The sequence below is a fragment of the Bufo bufo genome, chromosome 8, assembly GCF_905171765.1.
Source record: "Bufo bufo chromosome 8, aBufBuf1.1, whole genome shotgun sequence".
Lineage (NCBI taxonomy): Eukaryota > Metazoa > Chordata > Amphibia > Anura > Bufonidae > Bufo > Bufo bufo.
The window spans coordinates 185,036,811-185,063,128 of record NC_053396.1 but is presented as its reverse complement, the minus strand read 5'-3'; the positions used below and the strand labels follow the sequence as shown (position 1 = coordinate 185,063,128).

At 44.3% G+C, this 26,318-nt stretch overlaps 1 protein-coding gene and 1 long non-coding RNA gene across 2 annotated transcripts in view; one reads left to right on the top strand and one right to left on the bottom strand.

Moving 5' to 3' along the window:
* The window catches only part of LOC120978243 (cytochrome P450 2A6-like), a 90,925-nt gene extending 86,023 nt beyond the window's left edge, over positions 1-4,902 (top strand). Inside the window, exon 9 of the mRNA XM_040406481.1 lies at positions 4,457-4,902. Coding sequence (XP_040262415.1) covers positions 4,457-4,641 — 185 coding nt within the window. The 3' untranslated portion in view covers positions 4,642-4,902. The remainder of the gene's footprint in view (positions 1-4,456) is intronic.
* Positions 4,903-9,583: 4,681 nt separating this feature from the next.
* On the bottom strand, positions 9,584-23,661 carry LOC120978249. Its single transcript, XR_005774040.1, has 3 exons — positions 23,651-23,661; positions 12,812-12,823; positions 9,584-10,136 (listed from the first exon to the last, which is right to left on the bottom strand). It is a non-coding gene; the product is annotated as an uncharacterized LOC120978249 (long non-coding RNA).
* Positions 23,662-26,318: the final 2,657 nt, after the last annotated feature.

Sequence of the window (26,318 nt, the reverse complement as noted above, 5' to 3'; positions counted from 1 at the left end):
AACAAGAATATGGCGAATATTCGTAAAATACACATATAGACTGCAATTAAGCTACTATAGTGCTATAGTATTTTTTTATAGTTTTAAATCATTTCCAAATCTGAAGTTCAGAAGGGAAAAAATTAGACTATAAAAAAAAAATGTATAGCACTATATTAGCTAAATTGCAGTCTATATGTGTATTTTACGAATATTCGCTATATTGCAATATATACTTGTTTTAGAATATGACGAATATTCTAAAAAACTAAGTTATAGCAATATAGCGAATATTCGTAAAATACACATATAGACTGTAATTTAGCTAATATAGTGCTATAATCTTTTTTTTATAGTCAAATTTTTTATTTCTCTTCTAAACTTCAGATTTGGAAATAATCTACACTATAAAAAAAAAAATATATATAGCACTATATTAGCTTAATTGCAGTCTATATGTGTATTTTACGAATATTCGCTATATTACTATATATTCTTGTCTTAGAATATGATGAATATTCTTAAAACTAATATATAGCACTATATTTACTGATATACATTCTTTTTTGAGCAACTTTGCATTATGCAAATTTTAAATTTTAGATTAATCGGAATCGCGAAAATTATCTCGAATACGACTATTTGCGAAATATCGCAAATTCGAATATGGGACCTGCCGCTCATCAGTAGTATTTATATAGGTTCAGCCTAAACTCAATGTCTAAAATAAATGTTAAAAAGAAGATCCATTCCTAATTTACAGGCTGATATAGGCAGAAATACTGTACGGGTGATTTATAAAATTGTCTCCCTTTGTATAGCAGCCCGTATGTAAGTGGTCACTATAGTGTCTCACTGTTTCCTATTGTATATGGGGGGGGGGGGGGGGGGGTGAAACAGAGGAGAGGATAATAGACAGTCAAGCTACACAAATGCTATAATATCAAGGGTGAAAGTGTGTGTCTTGATTAGCAGGAATACCAGTGATCATTTTTTTCAATTGGTCTTTATTAAAAATATTGAGCCCCTTTCTCTGTACAGCCTTGATATTCTCTATTTGCATGCTCTGTATTTCTACTGTTTCCCATTAGGCAGCTCAGCTGACATCTCCTTATCTCTGACCTTATTAACACTCATTATAGCTCAATTCGTATCTGATAAGAATGTGGCTTAAGGTACTTTCACACTTGCGGCAGAGGATTCCGGCAGGCAGTTCCGTCGCCGGAACTGCCTGCCACATCTGGCAATCTGGGCTCAAACTGATGGCATTTGTCAGACGGATCCGGATGTGGATCCGTCTGACAAATGCATTGAAATACCGGATCCGTCTCTCCGGTGTCATTTTTTTGCATTTTTAAAGGTCTGCGCATGCGCAGACCGGAAAGCCGGATCCATTTTGCCAGAACACTTAATGCTGGATCCGGCACTAATACACTTCAATGTAAATTAATGCCGGATATGGTATTCCAGCAAATGTTCAGTATTTTTGTCCGGAGAGAAAACTGCAGCATGCTGCGGTATTTTTTCCGTCAAAAAAAACATAAGAGGGACTGAACTGATGCATCCTGATGCATCCTGAATGGAATGCTCTCCATTCAGAATGCATTAGGGTAAAACTGTTCAGTTTTTTTCCGGTATTGAGCTCCTGTGACGGAACTCAAAACCGGCTACTTTCACATTAGCATTAGGTTTGCGGTATTTGTCCGGCCACTTCTCAGCATGTATGCCGTGCTATGGCTGGATCTCCAGCTCATCCCCATTTGACTGAATGGGACCAGGCCGGACTTCCAGCAGCACAAGTGTGCAAGCATTAATAACCATCCTCAAAAAGCCTTCCCTTCACCTGTCTTCTTTGTCTAGTTATAGCCCCATATAATTTCTCCCATATGCCTCAAAGCTATTTGACCAACATGTCCACTTTGACCTGTCCTCTCATCTCTCTTCCTGCTGAATCTTTGACTGGCTTGAATATGGCTTCCGACCCCACCACTCGAATGAAACTGCCCTTACCAAAATCACCAATGACCTGCTAACTGTCCTGTTAACTGACCTGCTAAAAACCAAACAACATTATTCTGTCCTCCTCCTCCCTCACCAGTCCTCTGCCTTTAACAATGTCAACCACTCCTTTCTGTTACAAACTCTTTTATATTTTGGCATCACAAACTTGTCCCTGTCCAGGATCACATCATACCTCACAGATTAGACATTTAGTTCTCCCACTCTCACATCACCTCCTCGTATCATCCTTTCTCTGATAGTGTCCCTCAAGGCTCTGTCCTAGGATCCCTGATCTTCTCAATCTACACTTTTAGTCTGGGACAGCTCGTAGAGTCCCATGGCTTTCAGTATCACTTTTATGCTGATGACACACAAATTTACCTCTCTGATCCTGATATCAGCACCTTACTATCCAGAATCCCACAATGTCTATCTTCTATCTTCTCCTTTTTCTCCTCTAGCTTTCTAAAATTTAACATGGATAAAACAGAATTTATCATCTTTCACCCATCTTACTCAAAACCCCAAACAGACCTATCTATCATGATCAATGGATGCACACTCTCCACGGTCAACCAAGTCTGCTGCCTTTGAGTAACCTTGGATTATGCACTGTCCTTCAAACCGCACATTCATGCCCTTTCCACCACCTGCCGCCTTAAACTCAAAAATATCTCTTGTATCCATGCATTCCTCAATCAGGAATCCACAAAAAAACTTGTACCCACCTAGACTACTGTAACACCCTCTGATGTGGCCTTCCATTTAGCACCCTCGTACCCCTCCAATCTATCCTCATCTCTGCTGCCGGACTAATCCACCTTTCACCCTGTTACTCCTCTGCCTCTCCTCTCTGCCAATCCTTTCATTGGCTTCCCATTGCCCTGTGAATTCAGTTTAAAATATTAACAAATACATATAAGGCCGTCCACAACCTATCCTCTCCATACATCTCTGAGATACTTTCCCAATACATCCCCACATGTAATCTCCGATCCTCACAAGACCTCCTTCTTTCCTCTTCCCAAAATCACCTCCAAGATTTCTCCCGTGCATCCCCCATACTCTGGAACTCTCTACCCCATTGAATGGCGCTTTAATAATAAATAATAATAATAATAAGAAGAAGAAGATCAATGGAAAAAAAGATTTTTAGCCCACAATAAGTAAAATTCAGTCCTAAAAAAATTGCCCTGAAAGATGTAGCCTTTAAGCCACATACTGTACATGGGCACCTTTGTGCCCACTCACTGCTATCACATCCCCACCCGGCTAGTGAAAGTACATAGGCTATCTGTTAGGATAGTAAGGAATGTTTGTGTCATAAACTCAGTTATATGCATGGTACTGGTGCTACACCCTTACTAAATCAGCGTGCCCTGTGTTAGAGGGACGGTTTAAATGTGTCCTTGAATAAACCTAAGGGTACAGCCACACAGTTAGGTTTCTGCATGCAGTTTTGGAAATAAAAATCAAGAGTGGATCATAAAAGAACAAGTGTAAAGGACAGACATGACGTCTACTCTTTTTTAGACTCACTCCTTATTTTGGTTAAAAAAAACTGCTTTAGGAAACTAGACTACACCCTAACAGTGTGAAGTAGGGCACTGTGTTAGTTAGATAATGCCTAGATTACCGCTGTCTAGCTGACCACTAGCCTAGCAAGCTGTAGACCAAACTGGAGGCTCTATTGAATTGCTTGTACTGTTCAGTGTGTTTTACTGCACAATATTCATGTGTAATCAAGAGCAATTTGAGACAAGCAGCCACATCTGACATGACCAGCGCTAGTGTGGCCTTGAAGCGACTGCGGAATTCTACCTATTTAAAATGAGCAACTGTGGTTTTGGTTTAAAGAGACTTCTATCAAAGCTGTAACTGAGCGGAACTAAGGAGTCTTGAGTCTTCAGCGTTTTACTGAGCACTAAAGATTCCTGTGTATAACAAGTCAGATAGTGAGGGTGATGGACAGTGATATACCACATATCCATAGTCAGGGACTGAGGTAGTGACAAGAGGTGTCTGGAAGCCTCTGTATGTTACACACAGGCATCTTCAGCGCTTAGTAGAAGTTAAGATTGAGCACAGACTCTCCATAGTAATGCTCAGTTACAGCTTTGCTAAGAAGAGTCTTTGCACCCTGTTTTCTAGTAGAAATAAACATACTTCCCTAACAAAGGACATTAAAAAATGTGTCCCTACACAATATCAAAAATAAACTGAAACAACAATTACACTTTAAGGGTGAGGCATCTCCCCTAATAGGAGCCAAGCCCACGCAACAGTGTGAAAAGCACTATAGCACATGTACTTTTGTCAATGTTGTTGTACGTAAAAGTGGTCACCATTATCGTAACGGAGGGATCATGAAGTGTCATGTACTGAGTAAGACAAGCATGCTATGATCTATTAAACGTCAATGTTATGGTGAAAATGGAGGCAGAATTTGTAGTTAATGATCTTTTCCTCACATTAGGGAAACGGGTATGTGCCGGAGAAGGTTTGGCCAGGATGGAGCTGTTTCTTTTCTTTACAACCATCTTACAGCACTTCAAGTTAACTCCAGAGAGAGAAATCACGGACAATGATATCAAACCCCTGATGGCCGGTTTTGCAAATGTTCCCAAATTTTATCGGATGTCGTTCATCCCGCGGCTTTAATTTTGAATAAAGATGGCATGTAGTCTTACTTCAGATGCATCAAATAAGCTTCAGCTGTGTGATCCTTTCTTTCAGGGGGGCTGGGTCTTGCAAATCGGGTCGTAGAAAAAAAAAAGACACAAATCAAGTCTTCTGGAAATTGTATGCAATAACTAATTCTGTGTAACACGTGTAATGTAACATGGGCAAATGTATAATGCATGTGACCTTGATTATTCAGAAAGTCAACATATTTAAAGTAAAGCTAAGAAAATCATTGTATTAGTCTCTATCAAGTGTTCATTGGCTATTTGAATCCTATTTGAATCCTATTTGAATCCTTTCAATTCAGCAGTTGAGAAACATGGCACCCATTAACCCTTTAATATCACACATATTTCACTACAAAGGGGTATTCCAGCCAGAAGCAGTTACTATCTGTTAGATAGCATAAAAATTCTAGGAGAATGTCCAACCCCTGGGACCTACACCAGTCCCCAGATATGCTGCATCCTCTTTGGACGGAGCAGCAGGCTATATTCTCAACCACCACTCTATTTAAATTCCTCCTAGCCACAGCTATGTGCCCTGAGGCAAAAGGGGACCGGAGACCACTGTTCTGGTGATCGTCGGGGGGGGCCAGCAGTTAGAACCCCACCGAACAAACATTTATAAAATATGCAGTGGATAGGAGACAAATGCTTCTTTGTGACTCACCACTTGTGCTGCTTAACCGCATGCCGTCACGGTAACGCCAATAGACGTCTGGACGGCAGCGCTCTCAGGTCTCAGTGACGCCTATTGGCGTCATCTCGTGAGACCTGAGATTTCCTGTGAACTCGCGCTCACAGGAGCGCGCGTTCACAGGATTGCGCAGTATTCAAGTTTAACTACAGCCTGCCAGCGCTGATCATTGGCTGGCAGGCTGTAGATTTTTAAAAGAACCAATCAAATAGGTATATCAGACGCTATTTTGTAAATAACATCTGATATACCTGCTACCTGCTCCTCTGGTGGTCCCTTTTGTTTGGATCGACCACCAGAGTACACAGGCAGCTCTGTAAGTAGCACCAAGCACCACACACACACTACACACACCCCCATCACTTATTAGCCCCTTATTAACCCCTGATCACCCCATATAGACTCCCTGATCACCCCCCTGTCACCCCCCTGTCATTGTTCACCCCCCTGTAAGGGTCCCTTATCACCGCCAGTTAGTTAGCTACTTGTTAGGTAGTTAGCGCCCACCACACCGCAGTCACTGATTAGTCGCTGATTAGCGTCATCGCTGTAGCTAATCAGCACTAGTACTATATAGTATCTGTAAGTGATCAAGACTGATCGCAATCAGATCCATATCATTACATTAGGGTCACCTTAGTCTCTAAAAAAAACGCAGTGTTCGCCCGATCAGGCCTGATCTTGTGCCCACACTTGCGTTCAGTCCGCCCCACCGCAGTGACAGAAATGTATTTTTTCCGATCACTGCAAAAACACCGTAAAATCGCTGCGGCGCTATAAAGATTACTTTTAAGCTTTTTGGATTTTTATTAGCGATCGCAGCTTTACTTCGCTAGCACTCCTTTTTACTAGGCAGGTGTGCTCTTTTTCCTGGGTAGTCTCAGAGGAATACCCCCTAAATTTAGTTAGCCCAAAATGGCAAAAATGAATTCCAAACTACTTCTCACGCTTTAGGGCCCCTAAAATGCCAGGGCAGTATAAATACCCCACAAGTGACCCCATTTTGGAAAGAAGAAACCCCAAGGTATTCTGTGAGGGGCATGGCGAGTTCATAGAAGATTTTTTTTTGGCACAAGTTAGCGGAAATAGATTTTTTTTTTGTTATTTTGTTTTTTCTTACAAAGTCTCATATTCCACTAACTTGTGACAAAAAATAAAATCTTACATGAACTCACCATACCCCTCACGGAATACCTTGGGGTGTCTTCTTTCCAAAATGGGGTCACTTGTGGGGTATTTATACTGCCCTGGCATTTTAGGGGCCCAAAAGCGTGAGAAGTAGTTTGGAATCCAAATGCGTAAAAATGCCCTGTGAAATCCTAAAGGTACTCATTGGAATTTGGGCCCCTTTGTGCACCTAGGCTGCAAAAAAGTGTCACACATGTGGTATCGCCGTACTCAGAAGAAGTAGGGCAATGTGTTTTGGGGTGTATTATTACATATACCCATACTGTGTGTGAGAAATATCTCTGTAAATGACAACTTTTTAATTTTTTTTATACAAAGTTGTCAATTTACAGAGATATTTCTCTCACCCAGCATGGGTATATGTAAAAATACACCGCAAAACACATTGCCCTACTTCTTCTGAGTACAGCGATACCACATGTGTGACACTTTTTTGCAGCCTAGGTGCGTAAAGGGGCCGAAAGTCCAACAAGTACCTTTAGGCTTTACAGGGTTGCTCACAATTTAGCCCCGCCCAGAACAGTAAACGCACCCCACAAATGACCACATATCGGAAAGTAGACACCCCAAGGTATTCACTGAGGGGCAGAAGTTAGCAGAAATGGAAACTTTATTATTTATTTTTTTCCTCAGAAAGTGTCATTTTCCGCTAACTTGTGAAAAAAAATTAAATCATACATGAATTCACCATGCCCCTCCGCGAATACTTTGGGGTGTCTTCTTTCTAAAATGGGGTCATTTGGGGAGTATTTATACTATCCTGGCATTCTAGCACCTCAAGAAACATGACAGGTGCTCAGAAAGTCAGAGCTGCTTCAAAATGCGGAAATTCACATTTTTGTACCATAGTTTGTAAACGCTATAACTTTTGCGCAAACCAATAAATATACACTTATTGGATTTTTTTTTATCAAAGACATGTAGCACAATAAATTCTGACACAAACTTGTATAGAAATGTAATTATATTTGAAAAATTTTACCAGAAAAAGTTAAAAATACACTTTTTTTGAGAAAATTGCGGTCTTTTTTGATTAATATTCGAAAAACAAAAAATCTCAGCAGCAATCAAATACCACCAAAAGAAAGCTGTATTTGTGAGAAGAAAAGGAGGTAAAATAAATTTGGGTGCCAAGTTGCATGACCGAGCAATAAACCGTTAAAGTTGTGAAGTGCCGATTTGTAAAAAATTCCCTTCAGGGACCCTTGGACCCGGGATTTAAATTATTTCGGTTCAAATAGCCAAATGGCTAATGGATTCCCGTTTGCAGTCTATTTTAAAATATAACGTTTATTTACTATTCTTTAAAAATATATACGGGAAGACAAAAAAAGAAAAGGAAATGTCTTAAAATTAAAGTGCACTTGTGCTTGGCAGCAATCAGTATTTTGTTTGTTGATAATTTACTGCTAATATTTGCAGTCACTCTTTCATCATGTAACTACCAGGAATGATTCCTGATCAACTTTCCTCCTCCGGGTTAGTGAAAATATAACCAGATGACAGCTCCCTGTCAATCCTGCACCGGAGAGACTCTAATAAATATAGCTATCTTCCTTAGTTCAACTTAGGTGGATAGAGGGTTGCTGTTTGTATCGGCTACAGCCAGGTGTCTGCAGCTCACCGGGAGCCGAACACCAAGCACACACACTCGCTTAAAACCTAACTTGCAGCTCCCCCGACATGTTTCACCACAGATGTGGCGTCTTCAGGGGCAATGGAGCTACTATCAACAAGATCGCCAGGTGATTTAACATTTATATATCCGGTGGGTGGGTCTTTCCCTCCCCACTCTCCAATGAGTTAGCGGCGATCCTGTGATAGTCATATAGTTAGGCCAATAGGATCCATCTCTCCATCTGGTCTGGTACCGGACTAATCAGTATTATTGTCAAGTATGCACCTACGTATACACTCTTCCCATATACTGCCTACCTGTTCCGGCTGCAGTATGTCTCCTACCAGGAGGATTCTCCGTACAAACGTTAAGTATGTGCACATGCGCACCACACTTCATCTCGCTTCCCCGTCCTTTGTCCCCACTACGCATGCCCACACACTTAGACCATGAAGCCATACAAAGCCACGATCCAAGTTACCTCTGCGCATGCGTCCATACTCTATGAATCCTGAGATCTTCCGATTCTACTCTCCACTTTTTCTGCCGATTATAAGTCGGTGCGCATGCGTTCTAGACTCTATCAGTATTTCATTCGTTGTTGCTCCTGCGCATGCCCACAGACATAATCTCAGAGTACATGATTCCCCCAAAGGCGCATGCGTCTATACTTTATTGATGTTTCATTCGTTTTGACTCCTGCGCATGCCCTTAGACATAGTCTCAATTCTTATATGATCAAAGCTTTAAGCATTTTATGTCCCTATTAGTTGGAAATTACTAATATATAATTTCCACTACGTGTGTTCTTTTTTGAAAGGATTTTTTTCATATATTTTCTTCCTGTTACATCTAAGGGACTCCAGGCTTAGTTTACTTATTCTCCTTTTATTCTCATAAGAGATGGGGATAACTCCATCATAGATGGTGAATCATGTAATAAAGATTTGTAAAAAAGGGCCTGGTCACTAGGGGGGTATAAACCTGTGGTCCTTAAGTGGTCAAATGGCAGTTTCTTTATTATGCTAATAACATGTGTTATTCATCTTTTTCTGCATGGCATAGAAGGCAATTATTTTTTGCCAATTTCACACAAATGCCAAGAGATTTTTTTATTTTATTTTATAGTTTTAATTGGATTTTTAGTATGTTATAAATAGTTTTAAAATGTACTTTAATTTTTGAAATACAGACATTGGGGACATTTATCAAATCCTTTATATCAGATTTGTGGCTACAGAAAGACATTATCTGATTGCATATGTGCCTTTTTCTGCGCCATTTCGTCAATTTTAATTTCCAGTCCTCTATGTTTAAGGGCTAAAAGTGAGATAAAACCTGGATTATGACTCATTTACGCCAGTGTCAGAGTAATCAAATTCAGGTACAAAGCAATCAATGAGCACCCTTTTCCGTGCATGTACACACGTCTAGTTACATATACAGATGGCCCTTAAAGTGTGTTCCCGAGGTCATAATGGATGTTATACAGCAGGGGAATATGATAAGATCACATTATACATTCAATCAGATCAATAAAAACTTAACTATACTAGACCATAGTTTTTCATGCATGGATTACAGAGTTATATAAAATATCTTTGACCATTACTCTCACATTACTCCCCTCTTTTTATCATCATTCCACTGTCTGTATAGATTTCCCTATCTCCCTTCTAGGAGAAGACAGTTTGGAAGATCATCCTTCCTACACAAAGTGGAAGAACTCTAATTCTTACAGATTGTGGAATGTCCTGCATCCATCCAGATAATCTACTTACATAAACCATCTTCACTATCTAAGTTGCTGAATCTACACAACCGGTGGAATCACATTGGAGGAAAACTATGAAAGCTCAAGCCAATTGGGGTATTCAATCAGTCAAGTCCTCAATCGTTAGTTACTTGATTTCTTCCTTCTGTAGTTTTATAATTTAGTTCCACAGTAAATGCAATCAGTTAAATCCTCCACAGTCTGCTGTCCGCAGTGGGTGCAACTGGTTGAAGTAGGTGAAGTCAGTACCGGAGTCACAATTGCAGCCGTAGCAGCAGCAGATGCTGAAGGAAGAGTTACCATAACCATCACCTGTGCGGGAGTACTCTCAGGTTTAGGCCTCATGCACACGACCGTTGTCTAATTCCGTGTCCATTGTTCCATTTTTTGTGATTTTCTGCGGACCCATTGACTTTCAATGGGTCAGTTGAAAACTCGGCTAATGCACCGTTTGTCATCCTCGTCCGTGATCCGTGGTTCCAGTCGTCAAAAAAATATAACCTGTCCTATTTTTTTCACGGAAAATGGTTCGCGGACCCATTCAAGTCAATGGGACCGTGAAAAAACGCGGAGGCACACAAGATTGTCATGTGCGTCCACGTCCGTTTTTTTTCCTATCATTTGCATGGCAAACTTGACTTAGACTTTTTTTTCACTTTCCTTAATGTCTGGTGATCCTCCGAAAATAAAGGAAGACACACGGAAACGGATTACGGAACAACGGAAACCCAATTTGCGGAACGGAACACAACAACGGTCGTGTGCATGAGGCCTTATTTTCAGTATTTGGCCTAGATTTTCCTGCAAAACATTTAGGGCCAGATATATCATTAGGCTAAGTCACTTTTGTGGAGTCAAATAGTCGCAAAAAAATGCGCAAATCAAAATTTTGCGACTTTTTTGCGACTTTTTCAAGGCAAGCGCTAAGCACTACAGTTTTGAGTAAATGGGCGTTTTGGCTTATGCAAATGATTGGCTAGACAAATTTACTATTGCGACTTTTTAAAAAAGTCGCAAAAAAGTCGCAAAAAAGTCCCAATTTCACTCCAGCGAGGACCATGCTTATCTTTTGAGACTTTTTAATAGAACATGCGACTTTTTCATAAAAACGTGCGACTTTTTCGTTAAGATGTGCGACTTTTGTAAAGCTGCTTACTGACGGATAAACTGCTACCGTCAAACCACATTTATTACAGTGTTAAAGGGCCGATCATAAATCTGACTTGGCTAAAACTGACTTTAGCCATATGTGAAAGTGGAGTGAGCTGTCAGAGGAATGATAAATCTGGCCCTTAGAGTTTAATATTCTCTGTAGAATCAGTAGGAAAATATTAATAACAACAAAAATTACTAGAATGAGGAAACAGCCTTGTAATAACATATGAAATATTCCAGAAAACCATCCACTTAGGCCGCGGAACCAATTTAGTGGACTAAGCCATGATAACCAATCAGGTAATACAATATCAGGAGGGGCTTGATGTGCATCTCGGAACACCTCTTTTAGTTGTTTTGCTTGTTGTAAGTTGTGTGTTACTCTAAATACACTATTAGGATCAATATAATGGCAACATGAAGGGCCTACTATCTGACATAATCCTCCTTGGGCTGCAGTGTGGTAATCTAAAACAATTGTATGTTAATTTGTAACAATGATCAGCTGCTTCAGATACACTGAGTCTACCTCTACAGCATCAAACAAATAATCAGTGATATTGGCAAACAATTCTCCAAGGTCATCAATTTGCCTAGCATTTTTAAGAATTTCAGCTGACATGACATACAGTTGCAAGAAAAAGTATGTGAACCCTTTGGAATGATATGGATTTCTGCATAAATTGGTCATAAAATGTGATCTGATCTTCATCTATGTCACAACAAAAGACAATCTGTCATGACCGGCGTGCCGATCACATACGTGACGCAAGGGGAGGGAAAAGGGAAGGCCCTGTCCAAGGGAGAGGGAAAGGTGGTGACCCCTAACTCACCTTGAGGCTGGCACCTGACTGCCCTGACGTCCCTAGATGGGTTCCTCACCCGTACGCCGATCATGTGCCTAAACCCTGGCTTTCCCTAAGATGAGCCCTACGTAGAGAATAGGGCGGTGGGAACACTAGTCCGCACCACTAACACTAAAGGAAAACACCAAGGAGAGGACAGACAATACAGACAAACATATAATCCCAGGTGGGTGACAACAGCAGACAACAAAAGCCCAACAGGGATCCGGAGGGTAACGCTCTGGAACAACAACCAGGAATCTCAGCTACTCAGCTGCAGTGGGTCAGTATAGAAGTCCAGGCAGGAAGCTCTATATCTGGCAACCAGAGAAGTGGGAGAGGGGAATATAAGGAGGTTGGGAGTGCTGGACAAGAAACAGCTGAGGAGAAGAAGCTACGGATCCCTGAGTGAGCCAAAAAGGGTTGCAAGGCAAACCCAGAAAGCTACCATTAAGAAACAGCACTATCTTTATGCATAGAGCGCGCAGCCACCTGCTGCTACTTCCTGACCCCGGGTATAACGGAGTCAGGCGTGGCTCTTGACACCCTCGTGACACAATAACAGTCTGCTTAAACTAATAACACACAAAGAATTAAATGTTACCATGTTTTTATTAAACACACCATGTAAACATTCACAGTGTAGGTGGAAAAAGTATGTGAAACCCCAGACTAATGACATCTCCAAGAGCTAATTGGAGTGAGATGTCAGCCAACTGGAGTCCAATCAATGAGATGAGATTGGAGGTGTTGGTTACAGCTGCCCTGTCCTATAAAAAACACACACCAGTTCTGGTATTGATTTTCACAAGAAGCATTGCCTGATGTGAATGATGCCTCGCACAAAGGAGCTCTCAGAAGACCTACGATTAAGAATTGCTGACTTGCATGAAGCTGGAAAGGGTTATAAAAGTATCTCCAAAAGCCTTGCTGTTCATCAGTCCACGGTAAGACAAATTGTCTATACATATTAGAAATGCATATATGAGTAACATATTATAGCACATAAGGCAAAAAAGTTCGGCCTGTTATCCTGCAAGTTGATCCAAAGGAAGGCAAAAAAAAACCTGTAAGGTAGAAGGTAATTTTCCCCACTTTAGGGGGATAAAAATTCCTTCCTGACTCCAATCAGGCAATAAGAATAACTCTCTGGATCAACCATCCCTCTCTAGTAGCTATAGCCTGTAATATTATTACGCTCCAGAAATACATCCAGGCCCCTCTTGAATTCCTTTATTGTACTCACCATCACCACCTCCTCAGGCAGAGAGTTTCATAGTCTCACTGCTCTTACCGTAAATAAACCTCTTCTATGTTTGTGTACAAACCTTCTTTCCTCCAGACGCAGAGGATGTCCCCTCGTCACAGTCACAGTCCTGGGGATAAATAGATGATGGGATAGATCTCTGTACTGACCCCTGATATAGACTCACCTAAAGAATTATTTGGAACACCATACTAATACGGTGTTGGACCCCCTTTTGCCTTCAGAACTGCCTTAATTCTACGTGGCATTGATTCAACAAGGTGCTGATAGCATTCTTTAGAAATGTTGGCCCTTATTGATAGGATAGCATCTTGCAGTTGATGGAGATTTGAGGGATGCACATCCAGGGCACGAAGCTCCCGTTCCACCACATCCCAAAGATGCTCTATTGGGTTGAGATCTGGTGACTGTTGGGGCCATTTTAGTACAGTGAACTAATTGTCATGTTCAAGAAACCAATTTGAAATGATTAGAGCTTTGTGACATGGTGCATTATCCTGCTGGAAGTAGCCATCAGAGAATGGATACATGTTCTCATTCTGTTTACGCCAAATACGGACTCTACCATTTGAATGTCTCAACAGAAATCGAGACTCACCAGACCAGGCAACATTTTTCCAGTCTTCAACAGTCCAATTTTGGTGAGCTTGTGCAAATTGTAGCCTCTTGTTCCTTTTTGTAGTGGAGAAGAGTGGTACCCGGTGGGGTCTTCTGCTGTTGTAGCCCATCCACCTCAAGGTTGTGCGTGTTGTGGCTTCACAAATGCTTTGCTGCATACCTCGGTTGTAACGAGTGGTTATTTCAGTCAACGTTGCTCTTCTATCAGCTTGAATCAGTCGGTCCATTCTCCTATGACCTCTAGCGTCCACAAGGCCTTTTTACCCACAGGACTGCCACATACTAGATGTTTTTCCCTTTCACACCATTCTTTGTAAACCCTAGAAATGGTTGTGCGTGAAAATCCCAGTAACTGAGCATATTGTGAAATACTCAGACCGGCCCGTCTGGCACCAACAACCATTGCTTAAATCACCTTTCTTTCCCATTCTGACATTCATTTTGGAGTTCAGGAGATTTTCTTGACCAGGACCACACCCCTAAATGCATTGAAGCAACTGCCATGTGATTGGTTGACTAGATAATTGCATTAATGAGAAATAGAACAGGTGTTCCTAATAATTCTTTAGGTGAGTGTATTTCTACATAGTAATTAGATCTCCTCTCAGTCGTCTTTTTTCTAAAGTGAATAACCCTATGTCACAGCCAGACAGCTGAGAAACGCTCACAGGAGCTTTTCAGATCCTCCTCCTTGAATTTCTTTGTTTTGGTTTAGTTTCTCATCTGGTTAGTCTATCTCAGCTGTCATGCAGTCAGACTGATTGTTGCCCTTTAAATGCCTCCCCATAATGCAGTAGTGTGCGGCTGATACAACTTCCTGGAGTGTGTGTGCACATGCTGTTTCCAGTCCTCAGTCGTCTGCAAGATAAGTGCTGGTTATGTATTTATGATTTTGTCTTTTCTGGATCCAGGAGACCCTGACTCCCTCCTTGTCAGTGTAGGGAGCCGGTGGTCGTGTCCCTTCACTATTGTAGGGTCTTCAGGTAATAGATAGCCGAGGAACGTGGATATGCGCCCATCCACCTTTGGGGTGTTCGCATAGGCTGAGCAGTGAGGGAGAGCGGCAGGTCTATTGCAGGGGTCTCCCTTTGTTCCTTAGTTGTGGATCCAGAGAGACATTGTTTATTTGGTATTATCTTGTCTCCTGTACACCATCCGTGACATTATCAGCCGCCTAAACCGTCTCAAGCATGGATCCGGTTTCACTTTTGGCTGAACGCTTTCAGGGTCTTTCTTTGGAGGTAGCTGATCTCCGTAAGACTTTTTCTCAGTTTCAAGTGACCGGTTCAGCTTGCGTTCATGGAGTTTGTGCTGAGCCTAAGATCTCGCTCCCGGATACGTTCTCCGGGGGTAGTGAGAATTTTGTGCGTTTTAGAGAGGCTTGCAAACTCCATTTTCGCCTTTTTCCCCATTCTTCTGGTGATGAAGAACGGAGGGTGGGGATCATTATATCGCTGCTCAGGGGTAACGCTCAGTCCTGGGCCTTTTCGCTGCCGGAGGGGGCACGGCCCCTTCGTTCAGTGGATGAATTCTTTTTAGCCCTGGGTCAGATATATGATGATCCGGATCGTATTGCTCTGGCTGAGTCTAGACTACGTCTGTTATGCCAGGGAAAACAATCCGCAGAGATATACTGTTCAGAATTTCGGAGATGGGCAGCAGATACGGGTTGGAATGATGCTGCACTCCGAAGTCAATTTTGCTATGGTCTTTCAGAGGGATTGAAAGATGCATTTGCCTTTCATGAAAGACCTACCTCCTTGGATTCTGCTATGTCTCAGGCTGTTTGTATTGACAGGCGTCTTAGAGAGAGAGGAGAGATCTCTCCTTCCTGTCATACTCAGTCCCGGGACAGTTCAGCGGTCTCATTCTGTGCACAGGGGTCTCAGTCGCTGTCAGCCCCTTCTGAGCAGGAGTCCATGCAGCTGGGGTTGATTGCCTCTGACAATAGAAGATTCAGCCCGCAGGGGAGAGTTTGTTTTTGTTGTGGAGGTATAAATCATCTGGCAAATGTTTGTCCCTCTAGGAGATTCAGGCAGTTTTCTGGGAGTATTAAAGAGACAAAAAGGAAAAAATCTTTTAAAAATGTTCCATCTGTTACTATTGGCAGGGTTGAGGCGGAAATTGAAGGTTTTCCGTTTGCTTGTAGTTCCCGTTTTGTCCTGCCTGCTAGGGTGGCGCTAGAGAGCAAGAGCATTTTTTGTGAGATTTTTGTGGATAGTGGAGCAGCTGTCAACCTCATTGATAATCAATTTGCAATAACTCATGGTTTCCAGGTATGCACTTTGGGAAAAGATATTCCTGTTTTTGCTATTGATTCAGCTCCACTTTCTCAGAAATCATTAAAGGGCAGTGTTCACAATATCCGTTTAATTGTGAGTGATGCTCATGTTGAGGATGTGTCATGTTTCGTCCTTAGCGGTTTGCCTACTCCTCTAGTGTTGGGGCTACCCTGGCTCACTAAACATAACCCCACCATTGATTGGCAAGCGAGGCAAATAAATGGTTCGAGTAACCATCATAACATCTGTTTCTGAGGTTTCTACTAAGACTGTACCACCTTTCCTCTCTGAATTTTTGGATGTCTTCTCTGAGAGTGGAGTTCAGGGTTTACCTCTGCACAGGGAGTATGATTGCCCTATTAATCTCATCCCAGGCGCCAAGCTGCCTAAATCTCGTTTATACAATCTCTCCCAACCTGAGAGGGTCGCTATGCGTGCTTATATCTCTGAGAGTCTGAGAAAAGGACACATACGACCCTCGAAGTCACCTGTTGCCGCTGGTTTTTTCTTTGTTAAGAAAAAAGATGGTTCTTTAAGACCTTGTCTGGATTTCAGGGAGCTGAACAGTATCACTATTCGTGATCCTTATCCGCTTCCTCTTATCCCGGACCTGTTTAACCAGGTTGTTGGGGCTAAAGTCTTTTCCAAATTAGACCTAAGAGGGGCATACAACCTGGTTAGGGTCAGAGAAGGAGACGAATGGAAGACGGCTTTCAATACCCCTGAGGGACATTTTGAGAATTTGGTTATGCCTTTTGGTTTGATGAATGCCCCAGCCGTTTTTCAGCATTTCGTCAACAGCATTTTTTATCATTTAATGGGAAAATTTGTATTAGTGTATTTGGATGACATTTTGATTTTTTCTCCTGATTTCAAGACTCATAAGGAACACTTACGTCAGGTCTTGCTCATCCTGCGGGAGAATAAATTATACGCGAAACTGGAAAAATGTGTGTTTGCGGTTCCAGAGATCGAAAGGCAACCGTGTGCCTTTTTCTCAAAGAAACTCTCCTCCGCAGAGAGAAATTATGATGTGGGAGATAGGGAATTGTTGGCCATCAAGTTGGCTTTTGAGGAATGGCGCCATTGGCTAGAGGGAGCCAGACACCCTATTACCGTGTTTACTGACCATAAAAATCTGGCCTACTTGGAGTCAGCCAAGGGTCTGAACCCGAGACAGGCCAGATGGTCTTTGTTCTTTTCAAGGTTTAATTTTGTTGTTACGTTCCGCCCTGGGGTTAAGAATGTAAAGGCAGATGCCCTGTCACGTTGTTTTCCGGGAGGTGGGAATTTTGAAGACCCGGGTCCCATTTTGGCTGAAGGTGTGGTGGTCTCTGCTCTTTTTCCTGAATTGGAGGCAGAGGTGCAGGCAGCCCAGTCAGAAGCTCCTGATCTTTGTCCTCATGGGAGGTTGTTTGTGCCTCTCGCTTTGAGACACAAGATTTTTAAAGAACACCACGATACGGTCCTTGCTGGGCACCCGGGGGCAAGAGCCACACTGGATCTCATTGCTCGGAGATTCTGGTGGCCTGCGCTTCGTAAGTCGGTTGAGGGTTTTGTGGCAGCTTGCGAGACTTGCGCTCGTGCCAAGGTCCCTCATTCACGGCCATCAGGTCCTCTCCTTCCTTTGCCCATTCCTTCCCGTCCTTGGACACATCTGTCCATGGACTTCATAACGGACTTGCCTCGTTCCTCGGGGAAGTCTGTGATCCTGGTGGTAGTGGACCGTTTTAGCAAAATGGTGCATTTTATCCCTTTTCCTGGTTTGCCCAATGCTAAGACGCTGGCGCAGGCATTTATTGACCACATTGTCAAATTGCATGGGATTCCTTCAGACATAGTCTCTGATAGGGGCACGCAGTTTGTTTCCAGATTCTGGAAGGCTTTCTGTTCTCGCTTGGGGGTTCGGTTGTCATTCTCTTCTGCTTTCCATCCGCAGTCGAATGGCCAGACATATCTGCGCTGTTTTGTGGCGGAGAATCAGGAGGATTGGTGTTCTTTTTTGTCCCTTGCTGAGTTTGCTTTAAATAACCGTCGTCAGGAGTCCTCTGATAAGTCACCATTTTTTGGTGCATATGGGTTTCATCCGCAGTTTGGGACTTTCTCGGGAGAGGGCTCTTCTGGTTTGCCTGATGAGGACAGATTCTCCTCGTCTTTGTCATCTATTTGGCAAAAGATTCAGGATAATCTAAAGAGCATGAGTGAGAGATATAAGCGTGTGGCGGATAAGAGACGTGTGCCTGGTCCGGACCTGAATGTTGGTGATCTGGTGTGGTTGTCTACCAAGAATATCAAATTGAAGGTTCCCTCCTGGAAGTTGGGTCCTAGGTTTATTGGGCCTTACAAGATCCTGTCTGTCATCAATCCTGTTGCCTACCGTCTTGATCTTCCTCAGACTTGGAAGATCCATAATGTTTTTCATAAGTCCTTATTGAAACCTTATGTTCAACCTATTGTACCCTCGCCTTTGCCTCCTCCTCCGATTATGGTTGATGGAAATCTTGAATTTCAGGTCTCTAGGATTGTGGATTCTCGTCTTGTCTGCGGTTCCCTCCAGTACCTCGTTCATTGGGAGGGTTATGGTCCTGAGGAGAGGATGTGGGTCCCAGTGACGGACATTAAGGCCTCTCGTCTCATCAGGGCTTTCCATAGGTCCCATCCTGAGAAGGTGGGCTCTGAGTGTCCGTAGTCCACTCGTAGAGGGAGGGGTACTGTCACAGCCAGACAGCTGAGAAACGCTCACAGGAGCTTTTCAGATCCTCCTCCTTGAATTTCTTTGTTTTGGTTTAGTTTCTCATCTCGTTAGTCTATCTCAGCTGTCATGCAGTCGGACTGATTGCTGCCCTTTAAATGCCTCCCCATAATGCAGTAGTGTGCGGCTGATACAACTTCCTGGAGTGTGTGTGCACATGCTGTTTCCAGTCCTCAGTCGTCTGCAAGATAAGTGCTGGTTATGTATTTATGATTTTGTCTTTTCTGGATCCAGGAGACCCTGACTCCCTCCGTGTCAGTGTAGGGAGCCGGTGGTCGTGTCCCTTCACTATTGTAGGGTCTTCAGGTAATAGATAGCCGAGGAACGTGGATATGCGCCCATCCACCTTTGGGGTGTTCGCATAGGCTGAGCAGTGAGGGAGAGCAGCAGGTCTATTGCAGGGGTCTCCCTTTGTTCCTTAGTTGTGGATCCAGAGAGACATTGTTTATTTGGTATTATCTTGTCTCCTGTACACCATCCGTGACACCCTAATTTTGATAATCTTTCAGGGTACTGTAGTTGCCCCATTCCAGGTATTAATTTAGTTGCCCTCCTCTGGACCCTATCCAGCTCTGCTATGTCTGCCTTGTTTACAGGAGCCCAAAACTGTACACAGTACTCCATGTGTGGTCTGACTAGCGATTTGTAAAGTGGTAGGACTATGTTCTTATCACGGGCATCTATGCCCCTTTTGATGCAACCCATTATCTTATTGGCCTTGGCAGCAGCTACCTGACACTAGTTTTTACTGTTTAGTTTGCTGTTTATTAAAATTTCTAGGTCCTTTTCTATGTTAGTGTTACTGAGTGTTTTACCATTTAGTATGAACGGGTGACTTGCATTATTCCTTCCCATGTGCATAACCTTACATTTGTCAGTGTTATACCTCAAGATGTCGCTAACATAAAATTTTCCGTTCGCGAACGGCGAATGCGAATTTTCGCAAATGTTCGCGAACGGGCGAACCGGGCAAACCGCTATAGACTTCAATAGGCAGGCGAATTTTAAAACCCACAGGGACTCTTTCTGGCCACAATAGTGATGGAAAAGTTGTTTCAAGGGGACTAACACCTGGACTGTGGCATGCCGGAGGGGGATCCATGGCAAAACGGCCATGGAAAATTACGTAGTTGACGCAGAGTCGGGTTTTAATCCATAAAGGGCATAAATCACCTAACATTCCTAAATTGTTTGGAATAACGTGCTTTAAAACATCCAGTGTGTATATACGATCAGGTATGATGTTGTATCGATCAGGTAGTGCAAGGGTTACGCCCGCTTCACAGTGACAGACCAAACTCTGACAGACCAAACTCCCCGTTTAATGCACCGCAAACAACCGCAAACAGTCCATTTGCACAACCGCAAACTCCCCATTTGCACAAGGTTGGATACCAAGCTAGCCATGTCCCGTTCCTTGTCCTCACTGACGTCATTGAAGGTCTCTTCCTCCACCCAGCCACGTACAACACCAAGGGTCCCCGAAAGGTGAATTTAATTGATTTTTCGAACGGGGAGATGGTTAAAAAAACGCTGGCTCCCTCCCCTTTGTTTGAATTCACTCCATGGTCACTGTGTCTGCGCCGTGCAATTTACTGTCACACCCGATATGAGTGGTATTTTATGTAGTACTATTCTCATCAGTTTAATCCCTGTTACGTCCCATATCAGGGTGGGATTGCCTTTTGTGAAAAAAAAATTACTTTTTCTGGGACGCCTGCTATGCTTGGTCTTCCACCTCCTAAAAGCCACCTTCCTCCTCTGACTCCTCTTCTTCAGACTCCTCTCTCTGTGTTGCTGCAGGTCCAGCAATCGACGACGACAAGGCTGCTTCTGGTGGTGATGGTGACCACAACTCTTCCTCTTCATGCTCATTTACGGCCTGATCCAGCACTCTTCGCAGGGCACGCTCCAGAAAGAACGCATAAGGGATGAGGTCGATGATGTTGCCTTTGGTTTGACTGACCAGGTTTGTCACCTCCGCAAAAGGACGCATGAGCCTACAGCCATTGTGCATGAGCGTTCAGTAACGCGGCAAGAAAATACCCAGCTCCGCAGAGGCCTGCCTCTTTTGTTTAAATAAAAAAAAAATCTGTTCTTAACAGTTTAATCTCTGTTTTGTCCCCTATCAGGGGCCGGTATATGGAATAGATTTTAGGAACCGGGAGATGGAAAAAGATGCTTGGTCGGTCCTCTTACTTCCAATTTGGGGCACTGCGCGTACGCCTTGCAATGTACTGTGCCACCAGATATGAGTGGTGTGTTTAAGTAGTACTATTCCTATCAGTTTAATCCCTGTTACGTCCCCTATCAGGGGATGTGTATGGAATAGATTTTAGGAACTGGGAGATGGAAAAAGATGCTTGGTCGGTCCTCTTACTTCCAATTTGGGGAACTGCGCGTGCGCCGTGTAATGTACTGTGCAATCCCAATATGAGTGGTATGTTAAGTAGTACTATTCCTATCAGTTTAATCCCTGTTACGTCCCCTATCAGGGGACGTGTATGGAATAGATTTTAGGAACCGGGAGATGGAAAAAGATGCTTGGTTGGTCCTCCTACTTCCAATTTGGGGCACTGCGCGTGCGCCGTGCAATGTACTGTGCCACCAGATAAGAGTGGTGTGTTAAGTAGTACTATTCCTATCAGTTTAATCCCTGTTACGTCCCCTATCAGGGGACGTGTATGGAATAAATTTTAGACAACCGCAAAGAGTTGTCAATAGTTGACACACTCATGACATAAATTTTATTCCTCTATGCGTCAATCTTGGTGTAGTGATGACTGTGCTCGTGCGCACGTTTGGGAGATTGCAGGCGATGAGGGTTTTTCAAAGCCTATGGTCGTGCTGAGGTAGTTCAGTGACAGTTAAGTGACCCAGAAAACAATGATTCTGCAGTGTGGGCCCATTGTTGGCCTAGTAGGCTTTAATGATCACCTTAGATGATCACAAAGAAAATTAATGTTTTTTCTATGCAAAATTATCCAGCCGATCGCTTTTGGTCTGTTCACAATGAAGCAACAACCTTATTATCTGGGGTTTGCCAACATTGCCATTGCCAACACACTCATAGAGGTAGTCGCTTCATTGTGATACGCAAGCCCCTTCACCACAACAAGGTAACGATCACGAAGGGGAATTGACACATGTATGTGCCTTTTTTTTGTTTTGTTTTTGCAGCCACAGTGCAGCACCAGAGGCCAGAAAAATTAGGCATGTACACTTGCCAGAAAAATCAGGAATTGTTGAAAAATGTATGTTTTCTAGGCAGAAAGTGCACTAAAACATTGCAGCTTGAACCCTAGTTGGTGGCGGATAAGTCATGCAAGTCATCCGGCATGCAGAGATAAAATACAGCAGCGTGTGGACCATTTTTAGCCCAAGGCAGCTCATCTCATCACCAGGCCGTTTTTAGTCAAATGTATCGCCCACTGTCAGTCCCTTCGGGATCCATGCCTCATTCATCTAATAAAGGTGAGGTAATCTAGACTTTTTTGACCTAGGCGACTTCTCTTCTCAGTGACAATACCTCCTGCTGCACTGAAGGTCCTTTTTGACAGGACACTTGAAGCAGGGCAGGCCAGAAGTTCTATAGCAAATTGGGATAGCTCAGGCCACAGGTCAAGCCTGCACACCCAGTAGTCAAGGGGTTCATCGCTCCTCACAGTGTCGATATCTGCTGTTAAGGCGAGGTAGTCTGCTACCTGTCGGTCGAGTCGTTCTCTGAGGGTGGACCCCGAAGGGCTGTGGCGATGCGTAGGACTTAAAAAGCTCCGCATGTCCTCCATCAACAACACATCTGTAAAGCGTCCTGTCCTTGCTGGCGTGGCCGTGGTAGGAGGAGGATTACTTTCACTCTTCCCCTGTTAGATTCCCGTTGTGCTGTGACATCACCCTTATACGCTGTGTAAAGCATACTTTTTAATTTATTTTGGAACTGCTGCATCCTTTCCGACTTGCGGTAATTCGGTAACATTTCAGGCACTTTCTGCTTATACCGGGGGTCTAGTAGCGTGGCCACCCAGTACAGGTCGTTCTCCTTCAGCCTTTTTATACGAGGCTCCCTCAACAGGCACGACAGCATGAAAGACCCCATTTGCACAAGGTTGGATACCGAGCTACTCATGTCCCGTTCCTCGTCCTCACTGATCTCACTGAAGGTCTGTTCTTCCCCCCAGCCACGTACAACACCATGGGTACCAGATAAGGGACAATGAGCACCCTGGGATGCCTGCTGTGGTTGGTCTTCCTCCTCCTCTTCAAAGCCACATTCCTCCTCTGACTCCCCTTCCTCAGACTCCTCTTCCAGCGTTGCCGCAGGTCCAGCAAGCGATGCTGATACGGCTGTTTCTGGTGGTGATGGTGACCACAACTCTTCCTCTTCACGCTCATCTACAGCCTGATCCAGCACTCTTCGCAGGGAACGCTCCAGGAAGAAAACAAATGGAATGATGTCGCTGATGGTGCCTTCAGTGCGACTGACTAGGTTTGTCACCTCCTCAAAAGGACGCATGAGCCTACAGGCATTGCGCATGAGCGTCCAGTAACGTGGCAAAAAAATTCCTAGCTCTGCAGAGGCTGTCCTAGCACCCCGGTCATACAAATACTCGTTGACGGCTTTTTCTTGTTAGAGCAGGCGGTCGAACATTAGGAGTGTTGAATTACAACATGTCGGGCTGTCGCAAATCAAGCGCCTCACTGGCATGTTGTTTCGCCGCTGGATATCTGAAAAGTGCGCCATGGCCGTGAAGGAACGCCTGAAATGGCCACACACCTTCCTGGCCTACTTTAGGACGTCCTGTACGCCTGGGTACTTATGCACAAAGCGATCAGATTACACACATGTGCCATGCACGGCACGTGCTAACTTGCCCAAATTCCGTTGTCACACACCACTTTGCCGATCTCCAGTTGGTGCGGAGTCAGCCACTGATCCACCTGTGCATTCAGGGCGGACAGGAGTGCTGGTTCGGTGTGACTCTCTGCTTTCAGGCAAGTCAACCCCAAGATGGCGTGACACTGCCGTATCCGGGATGTGGAATAGCCCCTGGGGAGCTGGGGGGGTGCCGTTGATGTGGAGCAAGATGTAGCAGCAGAAGAGGACTCAGCCGAGGAGGTTATGGAAGAGGATGGAGTAGAGGAGGTGGCAGCAGGCCTGCATGCAAGTCATGGCGGTGTCACCAACTCCTCTGCAGAGCCACGCATTCCATGCTTGGCAGCCGTCAGCAGGTTTACCCAATGCGCAGTGTAGGTGATATACCTGCCCTGACCGTGCTTTTCAGACCAGGTATCAGTGGTCAGATGGACCCTTGCCCCAACACTGTGTGCCAGACATGCCATTACTTCCTTTTGCACAATCGAGTACAGGTTGGGGATTGCCTTTTATGCAAAGAAATTTCGGCCGGGTACCTTCCACTGCAGTGTCCCAATAGCTACAAATTTTTTGAAGGCCTCAGACTCCACCAGCTTGTATGGTAAAAGCTGGCGGGCTAAGAGTTCAGACAAACCAGCTGTCAGACGCCGGGCAAGGGGGTGACTTTGTGACATTTGCTTCTTTTACGCTCAAACATGTCCTTGACAGACACCTGACTGTGGACAGATGAGCAGGAACTGCTCAAGGCGAGAGACGGAGTGGCAGATGGTTGAGAGGGGGCAAGGAGGACAGCAGTGGTTGACGTGGCTGAAGATGCTGGACCAGAAGGAGGATGGTGGCTTTGAGTTTTTGTGCTGCTTGTACTCATGTGTTGATCCTATAGGCGTTTGTGATGTGCCATTGGCTTCTTACGCTCAAACATGTCCTTGACAGACACCTGACTGTGGGCAGGTGAGCAGGAACTGCTCAAGGCGAGAGATGGAGTGGCGGATGGTTAAGAGGGGGCAAGGAGGACAGCAGTGGTTGACGTGGCTGAAGATGCTGGACAAGGAGGAGGATGGTGGCTTTGAGTTTTTGTGCTGCTTGTACTCATGTTTGTGATCCCATAGGCGTTTGTGATGTGCATATAGTGTATATGTGACAGTGACTGAAAAGTCTATAGTGTGTATATGTGACAGTGACTGCATAGTATGTATATGTGACAGTGACTGCATAGTGTATAGTGTGTATATGTGACAGTGACTGCATAGTGTACATGTGACAGTGACTGCATAGTGTATAGTGTGTATATGTGACAGCAGGGCCGGCCTTAGGCCTTTAGGCGCCCTGTGCGAGAAAGCTTTACAGCGCCCCATAGTGACCACGCCCCTCAGTAACCACGCCCCTCAGTAACCACACCCCTCAGTAACCACACCCTTTCAGTGGTCACACCCATTTCTCCAATATCGGCTCCATTTAAAACCTTCCATTCCGTTAAGTCCCCAAAAAACATCAGGAGGGTGGCGATGTTTGTCCTCTCTGTATGAGCCTGGAAAATACACAGGAACCCAAGTTGAGCACCATAGTAGTCCTCACAGACTCTGCGTATACGTGATTTATAAGAATTGTGCAGCATCCAGGAGGTAATGGGCAATGGTTTGGACAGGACGTTCTGCAGTGCAGCACCTTACCAATTCTGCTGACAATGGAGATAGGGTAGTGGTAGAAGGGGACAGGTAAAGGTAGATTTGGTGAGATGTTAGGTAGAGGAGAAGAAAACAGGTCTGTGCAGTGTCAGACAATACGGGAGGGGTAGTTTTACATCATGGCCGTTCTAACTCCTGCTAGAGCCACTGGTCACTACAGTATGTGTCACCATGGGCAGCCTATGATGGAGTGACCGATCGCTCATCATTATACCATTGTATGGAAGGTCTGAGGCATTGGCCAGGGCAGTATCTATGTCAATGGCTTCTGCGGGTTATAGCAGATACCTGCAGCTCCTGAATCCGCCTCTGGATAGCTTCCAGGCTGCTGCTTCGAAAATGAAGGAAACCAAGAGAGGTGAGGGCCTGAGCAGATGGACGGGCCGAGAGAGAGAGAGACCGGAGGAATAGAAAGTGAGAGGGAAAATAACCATAGGGAGCAGTGGTGAGCATGCACGACCTGTGACAGTAAGGACCTCTATGTATCTGCAGCACCGCATGCACTGCTAATCCTCTCACCTGAGGGGGTAGGATACCATCTTGCTTCCTCCAAGAGATTGTTGGAGTGGGGCTGCCTAGCGCTCTACAGTACAGCCGGGCGGTGTTCCCTTCTCTGACCTCTGTCCGCTCTGGGCTCACCTGGACGTCTGGCAAATTTCCACCTTCTAGCAAAGGAGATGTCATTTAAATTCCCATAAAATATTAGGGAATAGCCCCCTCCCCTTTTCTTAGAGGCCTGGCAATCATTAAACCATACTATACATCAGCTGTCTGTGGACACTGAGGAGTCTCTATTGTGGCTGCTGCTGGCTGGCGCTCGGGCTCGCTCCGCCTCCTTCTCTCTGCCTGTGCGGCAGCTGCGGCCTGCGTCACACTCCAGCAGCCACTGGTCTGCTC